The sequence below is a fragment of the Protopterus annectens genome, chromosome 8.part0, assembly GCF_019279795.1.
Source record: "Protopterus annectens isolate FY-2018-M chromosome 8.part0, PAN1.0, whole genome shotgun sequence".
In the NCBI taxonomy this organism is placed as follows: Eukaryota; Metazoa; Chordata; order Ceratodontiformes; family Protopteridae; genus Protopterus; species Protopterus annectens.
In genome coordinates this window covers 537469483-537490565 of record NC_056741.1, presented here as the reverse complement: position 1 = coordinate 537490565, position 21083 = coordinate 537469483, and the positions used below count along the sequence as shown (strand labels likewise).

Genomic DNA, 21083 nt, shown 5'->3' with positions numbered 1-21083 from the left:
AAAGAAGTTCCATGCACCCTTAGCCACTGAAGTCCACCACCAGCAGCAGTAATAAGAAAAAAATATCATGAAGCAGAGTCCATAGAAGAGGAAACAGAATGGAGAAAGAGCTGAAGAAATACAGAAAAGATTAGAAACACTCTACAGCCTAAAACCCAAACAGGAAAAAAAAATAAACAATAGCAAGGAAAATGCAACAAGAATATAATTACAAGAGGAAGACAAACAGCATGAAGATAACTACTCTCCTGTATCTCACCTGGGTGCCAGTTGCCCTGGGCTCATCTCCAGGGGAAGACTGACATTTGGCCCTAGCTGTGGCACCTGCATGGCATTAGCCAGAGCTGCCTGTGGTTCTTGACTGGAGTTCCTTGAAAATATGACAAAAAAAAAAACAGGAAAGTCTCTGACTACCTGATTATAACACTGAAAACAAAAACTTCAAAAATAAAAAAAAAATTAAACCAAATTGCATTAAAACACTTTTACAATCCCCAGAGGGGAAAAAAGCTTGCTATACTTAATCAGGTAAACTTCTTTAGCTCTGATACTGCAATGTCAAACAATCTGATAAAATGCAACATTGTTAATGGCACTGGGATAGCTCATGGATGTGATTATGGATTCTTCTTAGAAAAAAAGGATTAGTCAACACATTTTACTGAGAGCAAAACAGTAACTGAATAACCTTATTACTGCCATAACTAATCCGCAGCATTTCTGCAGACACACAAGAAGGAGCCACAGGGTTATAAATGAAGATGCTGCAAAAACTTGGTGTTAAGAGGAATTATTTTGGGTAGTAAAAAAGAACACTAGGTTGTGGTGGCTGAACCACTGCCCAATCAGATTCTGAAAGCAAGCGCAACAGGCTTTGCTAGAAGGATGTAGAAATTGGAGAACTAAACCTCACGTGACTCCAGATCCAGAAAAAAATTATATGAACTGGAGAAGCAACAGAGCCAAGCAAACAACTAAAGAGTTTTAGGATCTTGAAATTTGGGTTACTCAATGGCATTCACAAAAGTGCTACCAGTAGTCTGCCCTAGTGTGGCAAGGGAGGAAAACAAGAACCATGTAATTTAATGTGTTGTTAATAAAGTGCTGCAAAGGCATTCACTAATGAGGGACTGAAGAAATGCACAGGGAAACTGAGGGGTAAAGGCAGAAACTAGCTGACTTTAGTAACAATGGGAAATACAAGAATGAAAAAATGGTGAACTATGTAGTCCCTTAAAACAAAGTTTAGGGAAGAGTATGGGGGGGGGGCTAACAGTTAAGAGGCTAGTGGGGGGGGGTTAAAAATAAAGGTAGTGGAAACAATGAAGAGCCCCACCAAGTGAGGAGCAGAAATGTCACATTACGTAATACCTGGAGCCAGAAGATTAAGCCAAATATGCTACATTTACTGTTTTTATAAAGACAGAGAGAGAGAGACAGTAACATAGAAAGCATGAAGAAAATCTGGACCACAGGGTACAGAGAATGTAATATGATGCCAGTAATATACAGACTATTAAGTAAAAGACAAAGGGATCTAGTCAGCTGAAGGACATGACATATATGATATGATATACTGCACAGCACAGAAAGTGGAGAAGACAGAAGAGATATTTGAAGTATCTGTTCTAATACTGGAGAGACAAACAAGGGAAAAACAGTGGTTGGCTATAGTACACAGGGTCAGAGAATGCTGGAAAAATGAATCAAAAATTTTTTTTTAACCTTTTACCTACACAGCCATGACATTACCCCCCACATAAGCTCCTGAACGCCCTATGCATTTCTCCTAACTACCTCAACAGTTCCCTAATGAATGATCCTGGAAATGTGCCTTTGCCAGGTCAGCTCCTTAACCTTTTTGAGGGTTGGCCTTATAATGAAATTCTTACACTTGGGGGAACAATGGACTTATGGGAAGCTGTAGAACAGGAGACATCATCCTGTGCCAGCATTTGGTCAAAATACCTATTGTGGAAACAGCAGGAGGATACGTTTGGCTCCCAACTACGAAACAAAGTCTAGAAGATTTGGGAATTTTGCCTGAAAGTGTTTACATGGATACCTTTACACCTCAAGCAGACTTTTTCCTTTTTCCTTAAGTAGACGGAAAATGTTGGAGGTGTGATGGCGAAGAAACAGGTAACTGGGAACAAATGTTTTGGGAGTGCAATGAGCTGACAGACTTTAAAAAATCTCTGCATAGTACTCTGTCAGCAATACTGAAAGAGCAAGTGCAATTAAGGATTTTTTTTTTTGAGCTGGGATACACTATCTGAATTGCTTAGATCTGGTAAGGCCTTACGTTTAATTCTGGTGGTTGCCAAAAAGCAATTACTAGAAAATGGAAATCAAAACCAATTATACTTTAAGTAGTGAATATTGTAACAGAGCTAAAAGAACAGGAAGTGGGATCTTTAGAAAAGGGTAGGAGTAAATTAGACTGAAACAAAATGGAAATTGTGGGAACCACACATGCAGACAAATGTTTTGGAGGAGAAATGAGTTTGAAGAGAAGGCAGGAATTTAATAATTTATGTAATGCAGCTTAGATTATACATCACATATATTGTTTATCCTATAATGTTGATAAATCTGAACTTGTTACTATTGTTTGATTATTTTTTATACAAATGCAAGTTTCCCTATGTCACAAGTGACAATTCAGTAAAAGTGTTTAAAAAATGTTTGCTCTGGAGGAGTGATGTACAGTGAAGTCAGCATGTCAATCAACTCCTACTGAACTGACAGGATTCTATTCTCCACCAGAAGATACACACTCAGCAGTTCTCACTGAATTCTACTCCAGCACAGGACAGCTGACCAATGGCCTCGTTATCTTACTAATCTTCATATTTATCTTAGTTTGGCAGTTAGTGCAAAGGGATAACACTCTGAGCTGTTAATCAGTTGCTTCCTGTGTCCATGGTACAGTGGTTAATTCCTTCCACTTTAATTTGACTGCTGAGGGACTCTGAGTAAACCACTTAACTAGACAATGCTTCCAGGTCGCCCTTGCAAAGGGTCAGTTGTGTTTAATGGGATTACCTGGTCAACAAACAAGTAAAACAAAAAAGTAATCACATCAAACCAGCCCTACCAGTGGAGTGAACCAATTACCGACATCAGGTAGTTGGTTGCAAACATGGATGCCTTGCCTCTGTGGCATTTAGACAGTTCAAAGATGAAACAGAAGTTTTGTAACCATAATTATGAAATTATATTAGTAACAGGTAAGCACTTACCATATCTTTGGCCCTTTGATGCAGTCAGAATAATCTGGAACTGAACACTCTTAAAACTGTACAGATGACAGTGAACTTTAGCAGTGGTACTACAATATTATCCTCCCTCTTTATATTTAATAATGCTGTGTCAGTTGTGGAATCCTTCAAGTTTTGTGGATCTATAATATGCCGGTACTTGAAGTGGGAGGCCAATGTAGGGTCCATCATAAAAAAGGCATAACAGCGAATGTGCTTTCTGCGACAGCTGAGGAAGTTCACGCTCCCACATGAACTGTTGATTCAGTTCTATACAGCAGTCATTGAGTCTGTTCTCAGCTGATCTGTAACAGTGTGGTTTGACTTCTGTCTAATCATGACAAAAACAGGTTACATCGAATAGTCATGTCTGCTGAAAATATCACTGGTGCTAGTTTGACCTCCTTACAGGGCTTGTACTATTCCAGAGTCATAAAAATGGCAGAGAAAATCATCACCGACCTTTCACATCCAGGCCACCATCTGTTTGAACTATTACCATCAGCCAGGCATTAAAGATTAATATGCACCAAAACAAGCAGATATAAGAACAGCTTTTTTCCACAGGCCATCAAGTTCATAAACGGTTAACTCAGTTTATTAGGCTGGGGTATTCTTTTTCCCCAAGCCTCTGAAGATTCTGCAGTATTGTTTGCATATTGTTAATACGCGTTTCTTTCAGAGTTTACTTCAGTATTTCTTGCACTGAGTCACACTTTACACCTTGTATGTATGTGTATATGTATATTTACTTTTTTGTCTTGTTCTTAACAGTTGCATGTATGTCATTTGTCTTGTTCTTAACAGCTGTATGCAAGCCATTTATGTAATTCATACATGGAGAGTCACTGAAACTGGAGTCAAATTCTTTGCATGCATGCATACTTAGCTAATAAATGTGATTCTGATAACTTTTAATCTATAAGAGAAGCATAACACTGAGAAACTTAAGTATTTGTGAAGCAGATACCTGTGATTTACCTAATGTTGTCTCCAAATGGTCGCTGAAAGGTCCCAGGAACTAAAACAGTAAGTGCTACACATACATTGATCTCGACAGGGATTGGAAGGCCATGCATTCCCTTGGGTTCAGCATTTGTGTGATGTCTCCGGTGGTGGTGCTGCGGTTGCATTGTCACCTTACAGTAAGACGCTGTCCAGTTCGATTCTCAGCTAGAGCGTCTTCTGCGTGGAGACATGCATGAATGGGCGTACCTTCGTTGAAGGTTGTGCGTCAGGCTTGGCAAGCCGGTATGTAAAAATCAACTGCCAATCATTAGCGGACCGGAGTTCCGCTGTGGCGACCCCTAACCGGGAAAAGCTGAAAGACACAAACAAACAAGCTGTGTCCTTTGTTACTTGTACACAAAATGGCAACTGTTACCCATTTCACCTTCCCCTCATGTGCAATGAATGTGGGGATGTCTGATGCACAGTGTGACCAGATTGCACAATGAAATCTGTCAATTATCTGCCTATCTATCAAATTACATGCAATACACTGTTTACACCACTGTTACAGTCTGCCACTTTATACAACTGGGCCAGTACCAGACATAGTAAGTAGTAGTAGTCATTGCAGAGCAAAGACTGCTGCAATTCCTAGCATCTGCCATCTATAATGCTAAGGTTTACAACATGATTATGTGCCTTTGCAGATAGGTGCATTGGAATACAGAAACTCCTACAGATATGACTTTGAACCTTGACACTGTTTTGCCTGCCTACATGCTCTATCATATTATTAGGGTTACCACCTGTCTCACTTTGCAAGGGACAGTCCCTCTTTGGGTAGTTGTGTCCTGACAAAAAATTGTAAAAATGGCAAATGTCCTGAGATTTTAGGACAAAATTATTTCCTATATTTTATGTAATAGTTGCATAAAACAGTTATTCTGTATCTAAAATACCTACATGTTATAAGAAACAGAATAAGCAACTAAAATGCTACATAAATAAGCTTTTATTTAGCCAAAAAAATTAAGTTCTAACCTTTGTACTGACCATGGGTATGTGTCGGCCTGTAAAATCTGATGTTTGTACCAAAAATGTCCCACGTTGGCCATTTGAAAAGGTGGCAACCCTACGTACTATTGCTTCATTTGGATACAACACTAAAACAGCATTTCTGTATATAGTCATTTGCACTCACTGCATAATCTTAGTTCAGGTCACTGCTCTAATGCACAGTTTACATCTTTGAATTATCCACACCCTGTGAATGACTTAACTTTGCAAACTGTCACTGTATACTCTAAGAGAAGCCTACGTTGATGGTTACATACTTCTCCATCAATCATTATCTGGCATTTTCAGTACTATTCCATATTTTACAAAATCACATAGCCTCCGTGCTTAATACACCAGCTACATATGCACACTCATTATGAAAGCCAGCCAATTTGCCCTTTGCCATTAGCAAGCACTCTTCTGCAAACAAGGAAATGATACAGACATAAAAGTACAAAAGAATAAGACCTATATTATAGTTAATGGTGAGGACCTCCTTAAAATATTACAGACAGGTCTGTGTTCGAAAAAGTACCACCCGAGTGAAAGCAGCTGGAGGACAACACTAAGACATAGCTGAAACTGCTGATTCCTAAACAAGAGACATTCTATACTTGGCTTACCTCCTCCAGTAATAGTCAAGAAAATGATACTTGGTGAATGCATGTATCAAACATTAAGTGTCCACAGAACATATGTCTGCAACAAATATTTTTTAAAGCAAGTAATGGACAGACACACTCCTCCAGATGATTGGGTTTTAAAAGCAGCATCTGTCCATGGGAAAATAGTAGAATGACAGGAAGAATGGCATAAGTAGCAGATCAACTGGAAAATATCTGTTTACCAAATGCAAGCCCTTCCATCCCTGAAGCAAAGAAGAGAAACAAACTGGTCTAGCTTTCTAAACTGAGACATCCTCCTCACGTTAAGATGTAAGTTACCTCTGCCTATCTACTGTGTGATGAGCAATCTCTCCTAGTGTGTGTGTGTGTGTGTGTGTGTGTGTGTGTGTGTGTGTGTGTGTGTGTGTGTGTGTGTGTATGTGTGTGTGAATGGTCATCTCCTCCCTGTTTCTACCACTGTGGGAGAAAAATGAGATAACTAACTCATCTAAACAAGCAAAACTCATTAAGAAAAAAGAACAAATGTTTCTGTACAGTGTACAATGATTTACTGATGATTGTTATGAGTTTTCTTACAGATATATAAAATTATATAGCAGTTTGATTTATTACAGTGTTCTGGATTGTGTGAGTTGGATTGTGCACTTCCAGTGTTTTCCTTTTCTTCCACTGTAGTGTGACCATGGAATTATAATAATACATGCAAAAGTAATTTATTTCGGGTTTTTTTTTTTTTTTTTTAGCTTTTTGCTGGTTTATTTCATTTACTAAGTAAATAAATACACCAAATGACTTACCCGCAGTTATATCTGGTACTGAATGTAAAGAATAGTTGCATAAAATCTTACCATAACCATAGATGTCCTTCTCTTCCATGTTGCAGTATTCTAAACATGAGAGAACCTCTGCCTGAGGAGACCCGAAAGTCCGGCCCATATACAAAAGCTTAGGCTGGCTGCTGTATGGTGCGTGGGAGGTTGCATGTACGTACCATAAACCGTGGGCCATAAATGTAATGTCTGCACTCAGAGACCTCAGAACTTCTCAGTGCCAACTGAACATCAGCTTGCTCAATCTTCTCCATGCCAAAGACATCTAAAAAGATAAGTATCTCATTGGGGAACCTTTTCTTTTTTTCTAGTTCTGGTTGCTGTCATTTTAATTGTTAGCTGGTTCCGTCCATGTTATCTAGGAAGGGAAAATGTAAGTGTGGAAGTCAAATCCCACACAAAGACAGCCACAACCTCTGCCTGTTTTCCTTAGGGCCTTTCCACGACTACAAATCCTAGTTCCATTTGTTTGTTCCAAAGACTCTATGCACCTGTCTAGTGGCCCTTAAGCTTTTCATTGAGATCCAACATCTTAAAAGACTAACCTTGGCTATGGAAGCAACACCCAATTTGTTGGCCGAACCGCCTAAGAAAAATACTAAAGTTTCAAGGCCTGAGAAAATGCCTGCAGCTCCGGATTCAGATGTCCCACCAGCCGCCAATCTAGGGGATGAGTTATGTCCGGTGGCTTCGGAGGCTGCTGCAGGTTCCATTTTGGACACCACTCTAGTTTCTCCAACCGGCACGTCCATGGAGGTTATTATGACGCCAGTTTCCGATGTCGGGGGGAACTAGGTTCACCCAGGCACCCCTTGCCAGCTTCCATTTCTGAGGAGTCGTTCTCTATTCCTTCCATTTCCTTAAATCCTAGTCCTACTCCTTCTCAGACCAGACCTGGGATGCCCTCACTCAAAAAGAAGCAAAAAGCTAAACACTTGTCTGCTTCCTCTGTGGGTATCCCGGATTGGCAAGCATTTTCCCAGTCCCTTTTCCAGACCTTCATGGCCCTTAGGCCTGCTACTTCACAGGCCTCTTCTGCTCTGCCAAGCCTGAGTCCCAGGCCTACATCCTTAGGCCCATTACCTCAAACTCCAGAAGAGGAATCTTCCTCTTCATGTTCTGATCAGTCCAGCTAGCCTCCCACTTAGGATACTGCTCACCAGAAGAGGGCTCCCTTGAAGGTGATTCCTCACCAGAAGACATTACATTTGGGGAAACAATTACCAAAATGAGGGAGTATTTCAAGTGGGATTCCACCCAAATAACAGAGGTTCAATAAAGATATTATGAGTTTCTCCAGATGGAATCCCCTTCTTCCTCCGCCATCCCTCCAGTCATCCCTACATACTTGGATGCCTTTGCCTCATCCTGGAAGCTCCAGATGCTCAGCCACCTGCTTCAAAGAGACCAGACAGATTCTATAAAGTACCTGACAACTGTGAACTTCTCATTAAGCCCCCCTTGTCAGACCTTGCTGTAATTGCGGTTGCACCAGATAAGAAATACAGACAGACCCCCCTCTTCTTCTTTGCTTCCATCAGATAAGGAGAGCAAAATGACTGACAGGTTAGGAAAGAACATTTACACCTCTTCTACCCTGGCCTTCAGAGCCATCAACTATCAAACTTGTATGGTGAAATATGCCCTGGTTCTTATTTCCCACGCCTTAGACCAACTTCATGCTGCTCCTGATTCCTCTAACAAAGCACAGGTTGCCTTTACCCTTTCTTTAGTTGCACAGGTCTCAAGGCATTCCATAAAATGCAGCTATGATGCTGCAGAAGCATCACGTAGATCAGCTGCCTCTGCTTCTGTTCTTTGTTGATACTAATGTGATATAGGGAAATACTGCCAGCCCAGCTATCTGGAATTTTGTAAATAAGTCTATGTCATTTGTCAATATTTATATGATTTATACAGAACTGTATGTTATGTACTGAGCTAAAATGTAACCACATCATGCCCTGCTGACAGACAGAAATACATATAAACTATATACCTGTGCAAATGTATGTTTTAACAGTAGAAACTAGAACATTAAAGGGTTAACTTGCAAAACTTCACAAAAATATGTTGAAATTAAACTGCTTTACGATTGTGCCATAAAAGTCTTGAAAGAGAAGTAATTACTAGTTTTAAAATGTAAAAGTGTTTTATTGTTTTATGACTTCCAAGATCTGTAAACATCTGAGAGAAATGTATTTTTTCACATAGAGATGTTAAATTCTGTTAGTTTTTGTTTAGCCTGGGAACGGAAGTCCGGTGACAAAAAGTGATGTCATCCAAGCAGTAATATTCAATATTAATTTAAGAACTCTCTCAGAGAGAGAGAGAGAGCGGGCATTTTGTATTTTGTCTTTGACCTGGAAATATCCACTCATCATCACCATCTGCACTTGCCTTGCTCTCTAAGTAAGTTTTCTAGGGCATAGTAACTCTTAGATATAGTTAAGAATATAGTAAAGATTAGTCTAGATGTTTTCTGTATTTATTTGAGACTGTCCTGCAATGTTGTTTTAAATACTTCCTGTCATTTTGAACTCTGAAGTAACAGTGTTGATTTGCTGAGTATTGTCTTGTTCTTTTATTATTTATTAAATATATTTACAACTATCTTTGTGGCTAATATTTGTGAGACATATTTGAGCTCTTAGAGTACTTGCATTTCTGTTTGGTGACATTACATGCCACTCCAATAGCCTTGCTTGGTCAGACTACCATTTGGATTAATAGTAACATCAAACAGTAGGATTGGATACCCTTTGTAAGGGTTTTATAGTAGCTGATAAGTAGGGGTTCTGGTGGCAGTGATCACTACCTTATAGTCTAGGCAGAAGGGGGCATAGCTAGTAAATCTGTGCAAGCCTTCCCCAGGTGTGTGTGTGTGTGTGTGTGTGTGTGTGTGTGTGTGTGTGTGTGTGTAAAACACATCTCAAAATGTGTGTGTGTCAGCTACTTGGGCAGGGACACGAAAGACTGGTTGGATAAAGAGTGTGTTAGAGGACTTGGCCTGTAACTCTGGCTAAGGTCTCAACTCTATAGATGTGCCAGTGAGGAATCTTTTTGGGGATCTGGGGAAAGAAGCAGAAACCAGCCACAGACTGAATGTGGTCTCTGTGTGCTCTTAAGGAAAACTGCACTTTTACTGTGTGTGTACTTTTCATCCTCCCATTGTGCATGTCCCTCACTGTTGCTAGTGGTGAGGATTGAGGCTCCTCGATTACTGGGCCAGTACAGGAACGTCACACTCCCGTCTTAGGTTACAGCCTCTGTGTAATGATTTTAGGAGCAAAATCATGGATGCTCCACTTCATGATAGTTTATTTTTGGTAAACAGCAGATCTTTTTAAGACTCTGCAAGAAAAAAGCAAAGAGTTGCAAGACCTCAAACATCTCTTTGTATTACCAGTGCCAGAGTTTCATAGAAACTACCTTGCCAAACCTAATTTTGTCAGGAAGGCCTCTGCACCACCCTCTTCGAAGCAAAGAAAAGGTGGCAGGAAATCATCCTGTGACAGGCATACCTTCCCCCCTCAGGCTGAGGATCCCTCATGTTCATCCAGTGGCAGTAGGTGCCTACCTGATCTATCTGACCTCAGGAAAAGAACCACCACAGGGAGAGCCACAGGTCCAGTAAGGTAACCGTAAATCTTAAATCAAAGAGTTAGACTCACACAGACCAACATGGCAACGTTCATAAATCTTTAATAAAATAACAAGCAAAGTAAAACAATATAAAAAAAAAGATTAGCTCTTTCAGGCTCTTGTAAAACAACATAAAAAAGATTAGCTCTTTCAGGCTGAATGTTATAAGTCAGAGTAAACACAGTAACTATTACATTTATAATATTTTGTAAACAACTTACAATATATCAGTAACCAGTCAAGTTACACACATACTGTCAGCAGCATTTCATTCATCTAGCTGAGAGCTTTCATATGAGGTTAAGGAGTAGTGTGTTACTTGGTTGTTGAGATATTTAGAAAAATGGGAAAATTATATATACATAAATTAATAGCATAAAAACAATAGCTACTATCTATTTACCTGCACTAGACATAGGTCCAATATTAATGCAGTTGAGTTTGCCATCATGTAAGCTTTAAGATTAAATATTTTAAAACCTTGTACATAGCATGGTTTTGGAATTATTGATGCAAATTTGAACAAGCACTATTTGACACCTACAGGCATCAGTAGGAGTTAACTGCAGATGCACCTAGAGGCGTTACTCAGATATAATGAGTTAAGTAGTTAATTGCACTGTCAATGCAGCTGTTAGCTGTAGGTAATTTGTGTGGGCTTGTTACACTTGGGCTCCGAACCAGCTATTCTGTACTAAGAAGGTGTTTTTCTGCACCCTTGTGGCAGAAGTGGATCTAACCTGTCTGAGTTGGGGATTGCTGGTGGAAGGTTTACTGTGTGCTTTCGTGATTGGTACCAAGCTTTAAACTCATTTTCTTTGCTTGTATTCAAGCCTCATGTTTGCGTGGTACTGCTCTTTGTGCAGCGGAAGACAGCGGTGCCCTTGTACAGATGCAAAAGCCTAGAAGCTCAGTTTTTTCCCTAAACAGCTGTCAGTTAAACCCTTCCAAGCTTTTGTGCTGCTCTAGGAGCAACTCAGTTGCACAATGAGCAGTACTGCCTTATTGATCAATCTTAGTCTACAAAAAGTATAGGTCTCTCTTGTAGTCTCTGAGCTACCAGCACAGACCTGTCAAATTAATGCCTAATAAAACATACAGTAACAGCTTGCTATCCTGGATGGGAAGTTTTCCATCATCACTCTGGTCAGCCTGAGAGACATAGGCATCCTGAGGCAAAGCAGCAATTGTCTCATGTATACTGACAATTACTTACACCTGAAACAAATAAATACTTTATGTGAGAGATGTAATAATACTATGAAACTGGAGGCAACACTCTCACATAAGGACAAACTGAATGCCAAACAGGCTGTCAGCACACACACACTTCCCACATTAAATAAGGACATGACACTTAAAACTGACACATACAGAGGTACTCACTAGTAACTTACCAAAAGATCAGACGCCTTCAAAATGGAAAACATTTACACACACAACAATGCAAAAAACAACCGCAACACATAACAACACACAGACACATACATACACACATACACACACACACACACACCAGTGTCTCAACAAATAAGCCCATAAGGTGTAACATCACAAAACCTAATATACTGGTCATAAGTGGCTCCATTGTGAGACACACGGATGTTACCCTCACCAGGCTGGATAAGAAGTGGGTTACAGTTACCTGCCTGTCAGGTGCCAGGGTCCGTCAAGTCACTCAAGTCCTTCAACCACAAGTACCAGTTTGATTCCGTCATAGCCCATGTGGGGGTGAATGACTTGAGACATACCTTACGGAACCATATGAAGAGATGACTGAGCTCTCAGATTGTGTGTCACAGGCAGGTGTAAACCTAGCCTTAAGCAGCATTCTACTTTCTCCAAGAATGATACCATAATACAAACAAAAAAATGATTGACTTTTAAATGTAAATTGCGTACTTACCATAACTTGGTATCTTGTGTTGTCCTCTCTCATTTCTCCTCACGGCTGGGTTACGGATCATAACCCTTGGATCTGACTCGGATGTATTCCTACAGACAAGGATCCAAGTCTCGAGCTACTCCCACTTCCCATAATGCTATGTCCTCTGCCTAACTCCCTCAGATCTCATTTGCCATCAGCAGTGACAGACGTGGTTTCTGAAGTCTCGAGCTTTTAATTTTGTTAGTGGAAATTCTTCAATATTCTTCAGTAGTCTTGTCTTCACTAGTTCAGATAAGTCTTTTTTTTCCATCTTCTTCTTGTAATTCCTTCTAGTTCTACCTCCTCTTCCTGAACTTTTAACTAGCAGATAACCCCTTTGTCAATGCAAATGCTCTGGAACAGCTAGACAGCACACCCATGAGAGGCTCAAATGTCACGGACACAGTACTCACTAACATGGGAGAACACTGCACCCCATCTTATGTGATGTCCTCCCTGGTAAGATTTGATCATATATCAGTCTCTTTCAATGTAATTATAAGATCAGATACCCCCATCAAGCTCCAAAATGCTGAAGAATTTTTCTAAGACAAATTACCTCCCACTACGTGATGGTATAAGAAGTTTCAAAGCCCCTTGGATGCTAACAACACAGATTCCTATGCAGAGGTGTACACCAATGCCCTGAATAACCACTTAAGCAGTTGTACAGAATCGGCTGTACATTACCAGATTAAAACAGGACCTTGCCTAAAAAACAAGCCACCCTGGTGGACTCCTAGTACAGACAGGCTGTACAAGAGAAAGAAACTAGTGTCCAAGAACAAGAGGGAATTGGCTCATCAGAAGAAAAAAAATCACTCCCTAGCTTACACAAATTAAAGATCTTGTCAAGTCCTCCAAAGCTATTTATGAAGCAAAAATAGTCTCCCTAGCCAAGGATAATCACAAAGCATTCTTCACCTATGTTTAGAATCTAAAAGGGAACACCCAGCTATGGGCTGAACTGGTTATGGATGGCACCACCCATACTCAACCAGAGGTAAGAGCCAACCTGCTACCTAATAGATTTGGAGAAAACTTCACCCCCCATCCCTTCCAGCCACCCCTGTCCCCTCCAGCCATTCTCCGAAGTATAACTGCCACCATTCCTCAGGCTATTATGTCAAGACAGCAGGTCATCTCAGCATTCTTCAAGGCCAAAAACACAGCATCATTGAGAAGAGACAACATCCCAAGTTGCCTTTTAAACAACTTAAAACATGACCTAGCAGACCACTTGGATCCCTGTTTAACCACAGCCTGAGAACTAACTATATTTCAGCAGAATGGAAGACAACAACAGTGATACCTCTGCAAAAAGGGGGACCATCAACTGACCATGGGAATTATAGGCCCATAAGCTTGACTAGCCTCATCTGAAAGGCTAGAGACAGAATCATTATGGACCTTATTAACAAGGACAAATGTAATCTCCATACTCTAGACCCAATCCAATTTGGATTCATTAAAGGTGTCCAAAAAGGAGAAAAGGAAACCAAAACTAGAAACTGGAAAACCGACCCAAGAATCGACACCAACAGCTCGAAATAAATCCTTTATTAGGTGCAGGCACCACATTTAGAAACAAGCGCTTTCGCTCGGTATAATACCGAGCTTTTTCAAGTCATCATTAAAGGTGGCTCATGCCTGTTAAGTATGGCTGACTTCTTCAAGAAAGTCACCATGGCCCTGGATGAGGGAAAGACAGAGCCTACTACCTATCTTGATCTAACCAAGGGATTTGACACAATCCCCCACTTGGGTATCATAGGGAAACTCTTACAACTGGGATTAACCCCTACATTGCCAGATGAGTAGTCAACTGGCTCACCGACAGGATACATGCTGTCAAAGTGGGTGACTTCACCTCTAGCAAAAGACCAGTCATCAGTGGCATACCACAGGGTTCTGTGCTGCCCCCCCTACTGTTTGGAATTTGTTTCTCAAAAGTCCAGGCAAACTTGGATAACCTGTGGCTGACCATGTTTGCTGACGACTGCAAACTGGGAGCAATCATAGAGTCCCCCAAAGATGTTAATTTACTGCAGACAGGGTTAACACAGACAAATGTCTGTACCCAGCTATCTTCAAGGTATTCTTCCCTGGAGGGAAAAAATAATTTTTTGATGAAGTACACGCTAAGGAGGAAATATAAAAGTTTGCCCAATAAAAAGTGACTGTACCTGTGAAACCTTTTCCACTGTTTCAACGGAAAATGTTGGAGAGAAGGAAGACAGCACCAGAGTTGACTACAAGAACAGACAGTACATTGGAAATTAAGCACAGACAGCATATGGGAGATTGAGAGGAACAATAATAAAACCAGCAACCTAATCTAGGATTACAATGCAATAATAATATTTGTGAAATATAACAGAACAGTAAAATCTGGAAATGTTGGACTTGTGGGGGACTCTAAAGTATATGCCCTAGTTCATGTCATTAATGTTTGGAAAAATGCTTTGTGGAGGGGAAGACAGGGGAGAAAGTTAACTATAAGTAAAGAAAACTTTTTTCTTAAAAGTACTATTTTTGTGGTTTATGGTTTCTTAATAGTACTATTTTTGTGGTGGATGGTATTCATCGCATGTTATAAAGTAAAGCTTTCTCAGTTATTTTTAAGTCTAGTGGGGATGGCAAACAGGTGCTGCTGTTCTTTTTTTTCTTTTCTTTCTCCTTTCTCTCTTCCTTCTTGTTCAGTTTTAAGACATGTAGGCAATGCAATATAAAGTCTGGTTAAAAGTGCATGAAAAAAATAAAAAAAATGTGCTTTTTCTCATTTTTGCATGAGGCAATGACTGGGATTAAGGACCTTAGACTGATTCAGTAACAAGTTTTAACAAAAAGCAAGTAAATGAAAAAAGAATATTGCACATTATAAGGCTTTTTTCCGCAAATTAATGTATACTTAATCAGCAGTTCTGTATCTGGCCCTCATGTCTTCATGGAAACAATCTGATAAACAGAAATTGACTGTCTGGTTCTCATGTCTCCATGGAGGCAATCTGATAAAGAGAAAATGGCTGTCTGGTTTTCATGTCTCCATGGAGACAATCTGATAAAGAAAAAATGGTTACTGTCTGGTGGAGAATGAATAGCTAGGGGAAAAAAAGAAAAGAGAAACTGGCTAGGAGATAATGTTTTCTGAAAACATTCAAGGGTTTTCCCAGCTGGAAGAGCTATAAAGATAAGACAAAACCAGTTAGCACTTAGTAAAAGGACAGGCTGCACCATGCATGGATAACATTTCTTTTAGGTTAACTCAAGTCTAAGTGTGTCTGTCAGTGTGAGTGATTTGATCCTATTAGGAGGGTAAGACTTCAATATTTGAAGATATACACAGTTTTGTGTGATGATATTAAATTAATAGGTTTTAGGGGGGTATTGGGGATTTGTTTTTTCCATTGAGGGCTTTCAATAAAACAAAAGGTTTTTAAAGAAGTGACATAGGCTCAGATGCATAAGACAAGAAACAAATATATAAAAGTTCAACCTGCCAAACAGTACATGCATGTAGCACAATTGCTGAAACTAGACATTTAACAAAAAAGGTGTTGTACATAAAAGTTGGGAATAATTAACTTTTTTAATACAATGATGCTTTCTGTAAAGTCTTTAAATGTCAATTGTCTCACAAATAAATGCAAAAAATAAAGAACAGTGAACTATATTAAAAACTGTACAGTGCAAATAGCTATGTTACAGGAGATACTTGGAAAGAATTGGCAATGTGAATTTGACAAAGGGAGGTTTTCGGGGATGGTTATTCAGCGGAATATCTAGGACAAAGAAAAAGATGAGTACTTATATTACTTGCAAGAGGAGCTCAAGAGGATACAAAAGATAATAATGGCAAATTTGTAGTGCTACTGCCAAAGGAGGAATATTACACTGGCATGTATTTATATTCCACCTAAAACTGCTATAATGGAGCTTAAGAAAATTCTGAGAGAAGTAATCAGTTTTCAGCAAGGAATTTTACTTGCAGCAGTGAAGATGTGTCTGCGGGGCCCAGAAGGGAAAGTACAATAAAGCAGAGTAGATTTTTGGAGAAATTTATGAAAATATTTGGCAGGGAAGATGTGAATTCAGTAATAGGAGTTTGGAGTGAATTTATATATTATTCATCATGGTATAAAAACTGGGCTAGGCTAGACAAAATTTACATTTCACAAGAAAATGTACATTTAACAGAAGGACTTGATACGCACCCAATAGCTACTTCAGATCATGTGCCAATGATAACTAAAATAAAAATGCAAGGTAATGAAATAAAAATGAGACACTGGCACTTTCCCACCTATCTGTTGAAAGGAAAGGAATTTAAGGAATGGGTAGTGGAGATTAATCAGGAGCTTTTCGAGAGGATAGAAATTACTTCTGAAAATATAGCTAGGGAGTGGGATAAAATTAAGGTGGAGTTTAAAAACAGGGTGTAAATGAAAGAAAGGGAGCTATGGTTAAGAAGTAACAAGAATTATTTAGACAAATGTTAAAGTATTGCAGAATAGGGGGAACCCATGGAACAAGAAAATAACCAACTGCAGAATGCTAGGCAGAAAATAAAGGATTACCTCAATAATGTACACGAGTTTAGAAAGATTGCTGTTAAGCAACTGTTTTTTGATAATAACACTAGAGCACAAAAACATCTGGCATGACTCAAGCAACAAAAAGTAGAAAGGGCTGTCGCCAAGCTTAGGGAGCCTATAATGAGGAAGGTAACAAGAGATCCCGTACAGTTATTGATTAGAAATATTTCAGAAATTCAAAAAGTCTGTATAAAGCAGAGAAATATGGAAATCAAGAAAATATACAAATGGAAATGTTTATCGAAGAATTAAAAGGTTAGAGGTAGAGGAGGGTCAATTACTAACAGTTAGGATAACAGGAGATGAGATAAAAATTGTGATATATATATATATATATATATAAAACCAAGCTACAGGAAAGTCCCCAGGAATAGATGGTATTCCTCTGGAAGTCTAGAAGCTAGGAGGGAAAAATGATAAAGATCCGTAAGGTTTTGTTTAACACTATTTTAAGAGGAGGAGAAGTACCAACATTGTGTAAGAAAGCAGTGGTAGTTGTAATGCCTAAAGACAGTACAGATCCATCAGATCCAGCTTCATACAGGCCAATTTCAATACTAAACCATAATTATGAAGTGTTCATGTCTACAATGGCTAAAAGAATGGCAAAAGTAATGCCAAAATTGATAGATATGGATCAATGTGGTCTTGTGGAGGGGAAGCAAACATTTGACAACATTAACAGAACAATGAAGATTCAGAGGGAAGCAGAATATAAGAAAATACCACTGTTAGTGGGTCTTGATGCAGAGAAAGAATTTGACAAAGTAAGCTGGGACTTTATGAGCAGGGCAATTGAAGCATTTGCATTTCCTGAAAAAATTATAACTTTTAGTTATGTACTTACCATAACTTTAGATGTTTGGGATCCATCTCGCCTACATTCTGTACTGATGGGTTCGGAGCCGATCCTCGGCTCCGACTCGGCACGCTATAGTATACAGCGAAGTCTCTTATCGGCTGAGCTATTCTACATCCCAGGATGCACCACCACAGCTTCCCCAGATCTTGTTTGTTCGCACACATGCACACACACATAGACTGTTGATATAATATTGCCAGGTGTTTTAAGATGAAACGGCTAAACTTGAACCGTCCGGTCTCTTCTGATCTCCAAGGCAGGGGGAAGGAGGGTGGGTTATTAGGAATGTAGGCGAGATGGATCCCAAACATCTAAAGTTATGGTAAGTACATAACTAAAAGATGTTATGTGATCCTATCTCGCCTACATTCTGTACTGATGGGACAGCGTCCCTAGCACCTGATTCCTGGGTGGCTCATTGGAAAACACTCCTGAGAACTGTGGAACCGAAGGAAGCTCGCCCCCGAGATGCCACGTCCAATTTGTAATGAAAAATAAATGTGTGAGGAGAGGACCAGGTAGCCGCAGCACAAATGTCACTAATGGCAAGCTTAGAATGAAAGGCTGTCGAAGTAGCCATAGCCCTTGTAGAATGAGCTTTCACTGAGGTTGTAAGCTCTTTATTAGAAAGGAAGTAAGTATGGCTGATACAGTCCCTGATCCACTTGGCAATAGTGACCTTCGTGACGGCTTTGCCCAATTTATTGTCCAAAAAGGAGACAAACAACTGATCTGTTTTCCGTGTTTGGTGCGTCCTATCTAAATAGAAACGCAATTGCCTGTGAACATCCAATGAGTGGAAGATGTATTCCGCTCTGTCTGAGTAGTTTGGGAAGAAAACTGGAAGTTCCAATGACTGTTGAAGACAAAAACTAGAACAAACCTTGGGAACAAAGGATGGATTAGGCCTGAGGGATACTCTATCCTTGTGAAAAACCAGGTACGGTGGTTTGACACATAGGGCTTGAAGTTCCGAAACTCTTCTGGCTGATGTAATTGCCACCAAAAAAGCAGTCTTCCAAGAAAGAAATTTCAAGTCACAAGTTGCTGCCGGTTCGAAGGGGGAAGAGGTCAAAGCACCTAATACGAAATTAAGATCCCATGGTGGAGCGGGATGAGAAATCGGAGGTCGTAGCAGCCCAGCACCTTTCATGAAGGCTTTACACAACTTATTGCTCATCAAAGGTTTGTCTATACTTTCATGAAAATTAGAAATAGCTGCCAATTGAACCTTGATGGTAGAGACCGAAGAACCTTGATTGAATAAAGAAGCTAAAAACTTTAAAACTTCTGACACCGGGGCAGTAATGGGATCTAATCCCCGGAGTTGGGCCCAAATAGCGAATCTCTTCCATTTACTGTTATACATTTTTTTAGTCGAAGTCTTGTGGGCCGAGGACAAGATATGTATGACTTCAGAGTCCAAAACATGGTTCCGGACTATGGTCGGAAGAGGAGGAGCCAAGCTGTTAACCTCAACGAGTGAAGGGACTGATGAAGTTGTCCCGACTGGTGGATCAAGAGGTCTGGAACCTGGTCCAGGAACCATGGACCGTCCAGTGCACATTTCCGAAGAAAGGGCAACCAGACTTGACGAGGCCAGTATGGGGCAACTAAAAATCATCTTGCTCTGCAAGTGAATCGCCTTCTGGATCACCCTGGGAAGAAGGGGAACCAGTGGAAAGGCGTACAGTAGGCTGGTGGGCCAAGCTTGGACTAGGGCGTCCTTGGGAAACTCCCCCGGAACTGGGGTGAGAGAGAAGAACTGTTGGCATTTCGTATTGAGAGGAGTTGCAAAGAGGTTGCAACAAGGAGTTCCCCATCTTCTGAAAATCTGAGTTGCCACTCTGTCGTTCAGAGACCACTCGTGAGGGGGGAGAGAATATTTCTGCTCAGTCTGTCGGCTATCACATTGGATCTCCCCGGAATGTGTGTTGCTACCAGAAAACGTTTGGTTGCAATCGCCCAATCCCATACTTTCATGGCCTCTCTGCAAAGGGGGTAGGACCTGGTCCCTCCATGCTTGTTCAGGTACCAGACTACTGACATGTTGTCGGACTGAATGGCAATCATGCCCTGGGGGAGGTAACTGTGTAGTGTTTGTAGCGATAGAAGCACCGCCCTCATTTCCAGTATGTTGATGTGGAGGAAACTCTCGTCGGAGTGCCACTTGCCTTGGACTGACCTGCCCAGTTAATGTCCCCCCCCACCCCATCTGGGAGGCGTCCGTAGTCAATGTGGCCACTGGAGGTGGTGGAACGAAGGGTCGCCCCTGATCCAGGTTGGAGGAAAGAAGCCACCAACGGAGGTCCTGTTTGCACATCTCCGTGATCAGAATGAGGTGACTGAGAGGGAGATCCTGATAAGACCACTGGACTGACAGGAGCCACTGGAGAATCCTCATATGCAATCTTGCCAAGGGAACTAGGAGAACGGTGGCCGACATGGAACCTAACAGTTGTAGGACCATCCTGGCTGGGGCTCGGCGTTTGAGGAGCAATGCTCGAACTTGAGACTGTAATATTTCTATCCTCTCTGTAGGAAGATAGACCCGCATTTGCTTTGAATCTATCTCTACTCTGATAAACCGTATGCGCTGAGATGGCAGCAACACAGACTTTGCCCAACTGAAGGTGATTCCTAGGGAGTTGCCTAGAGATAAAGTGGCTGCTAGGTTCTGTAAGAGTAGACGCCTGGAGGTGGCAGTTAGGAGCCAGTCGTCTAGGTATGGAAACACCTGGAATCCTAGACTTCTCAGGTGAGCAGTCACCACCGCCAAACATTTGGTGAACACCCTGGGGGCTGTGGTGAGACCAAAGGGCAGTGCACGGAACTGGAAATGACTGTCTCCCAGGCTGAAGCGCAAGTGTCTCCCGGACACCTGATCTATCAGGATGTGATAATAGGCGTCCTTGAGATCTATGGAGCACATCCAAACACCTTCCTCCAGCAGCGGGAGAATGGATTGTAAGGTGGCCATCCGGAACTTGGACTTCTTGACAGAATGGTTGAGTTTGCTGAGATCCAAAATGGGCCTCACGTCCCCAGTCTTTTTTGGCACCAAAAAGAATCTTGAGTAAGTCCCTAATCTGGTCTGGTCTTCGGGGACCGGTTGGATGACTCCTTTTTGAAGCAGCTTTGAGATTTCGATGGCTGCGAGATCCCGTTGACTGGGTGGTGGGTCCGGGATTTTTCGGGATGGTGGGGGGGGGGCTGAGAAAAAGGGATGGTGTAACCTCCGGCAATGATTCGGAGCACCCATCGGTCCTGAGTGATATTCTCCCAGGCCTTTAGGTGCCTCGAAAAACGACCCCGACTGGCTCCG

General features: G+C 40.9%; 1 protein-coding gene across 7 annotated transcripts in view; it reads right to left on the bottom strand.

Annotated features, from left to right (window-relative positions):
- The window catches only part of ARNT (aryl hydrocarbon receptor nuclear translocator), a 2399029-nt gene that overhangs the window by 569394 nt on the left and 1808552 nt on the right, over positions 1–21083 (bottom strand). For 5 of the 7 annotated variants that reach the window (XM_044080044.1, XM_044080045.1, XM_044080042.1 and 2 more), the window contains one exon: positions 260–370. The exons of the other annotated variants lie outside the window; for them this stretch is intronic. In XM_044080044.1, the coding sequence (XP_043935979.1) occupies positions 260–370 (111 nt within the window). The remainder of the gene's footprint in view (positions 1–259; positions 371–21083) is intronic. 7 annotated transcript variants of the gene reach the window in all.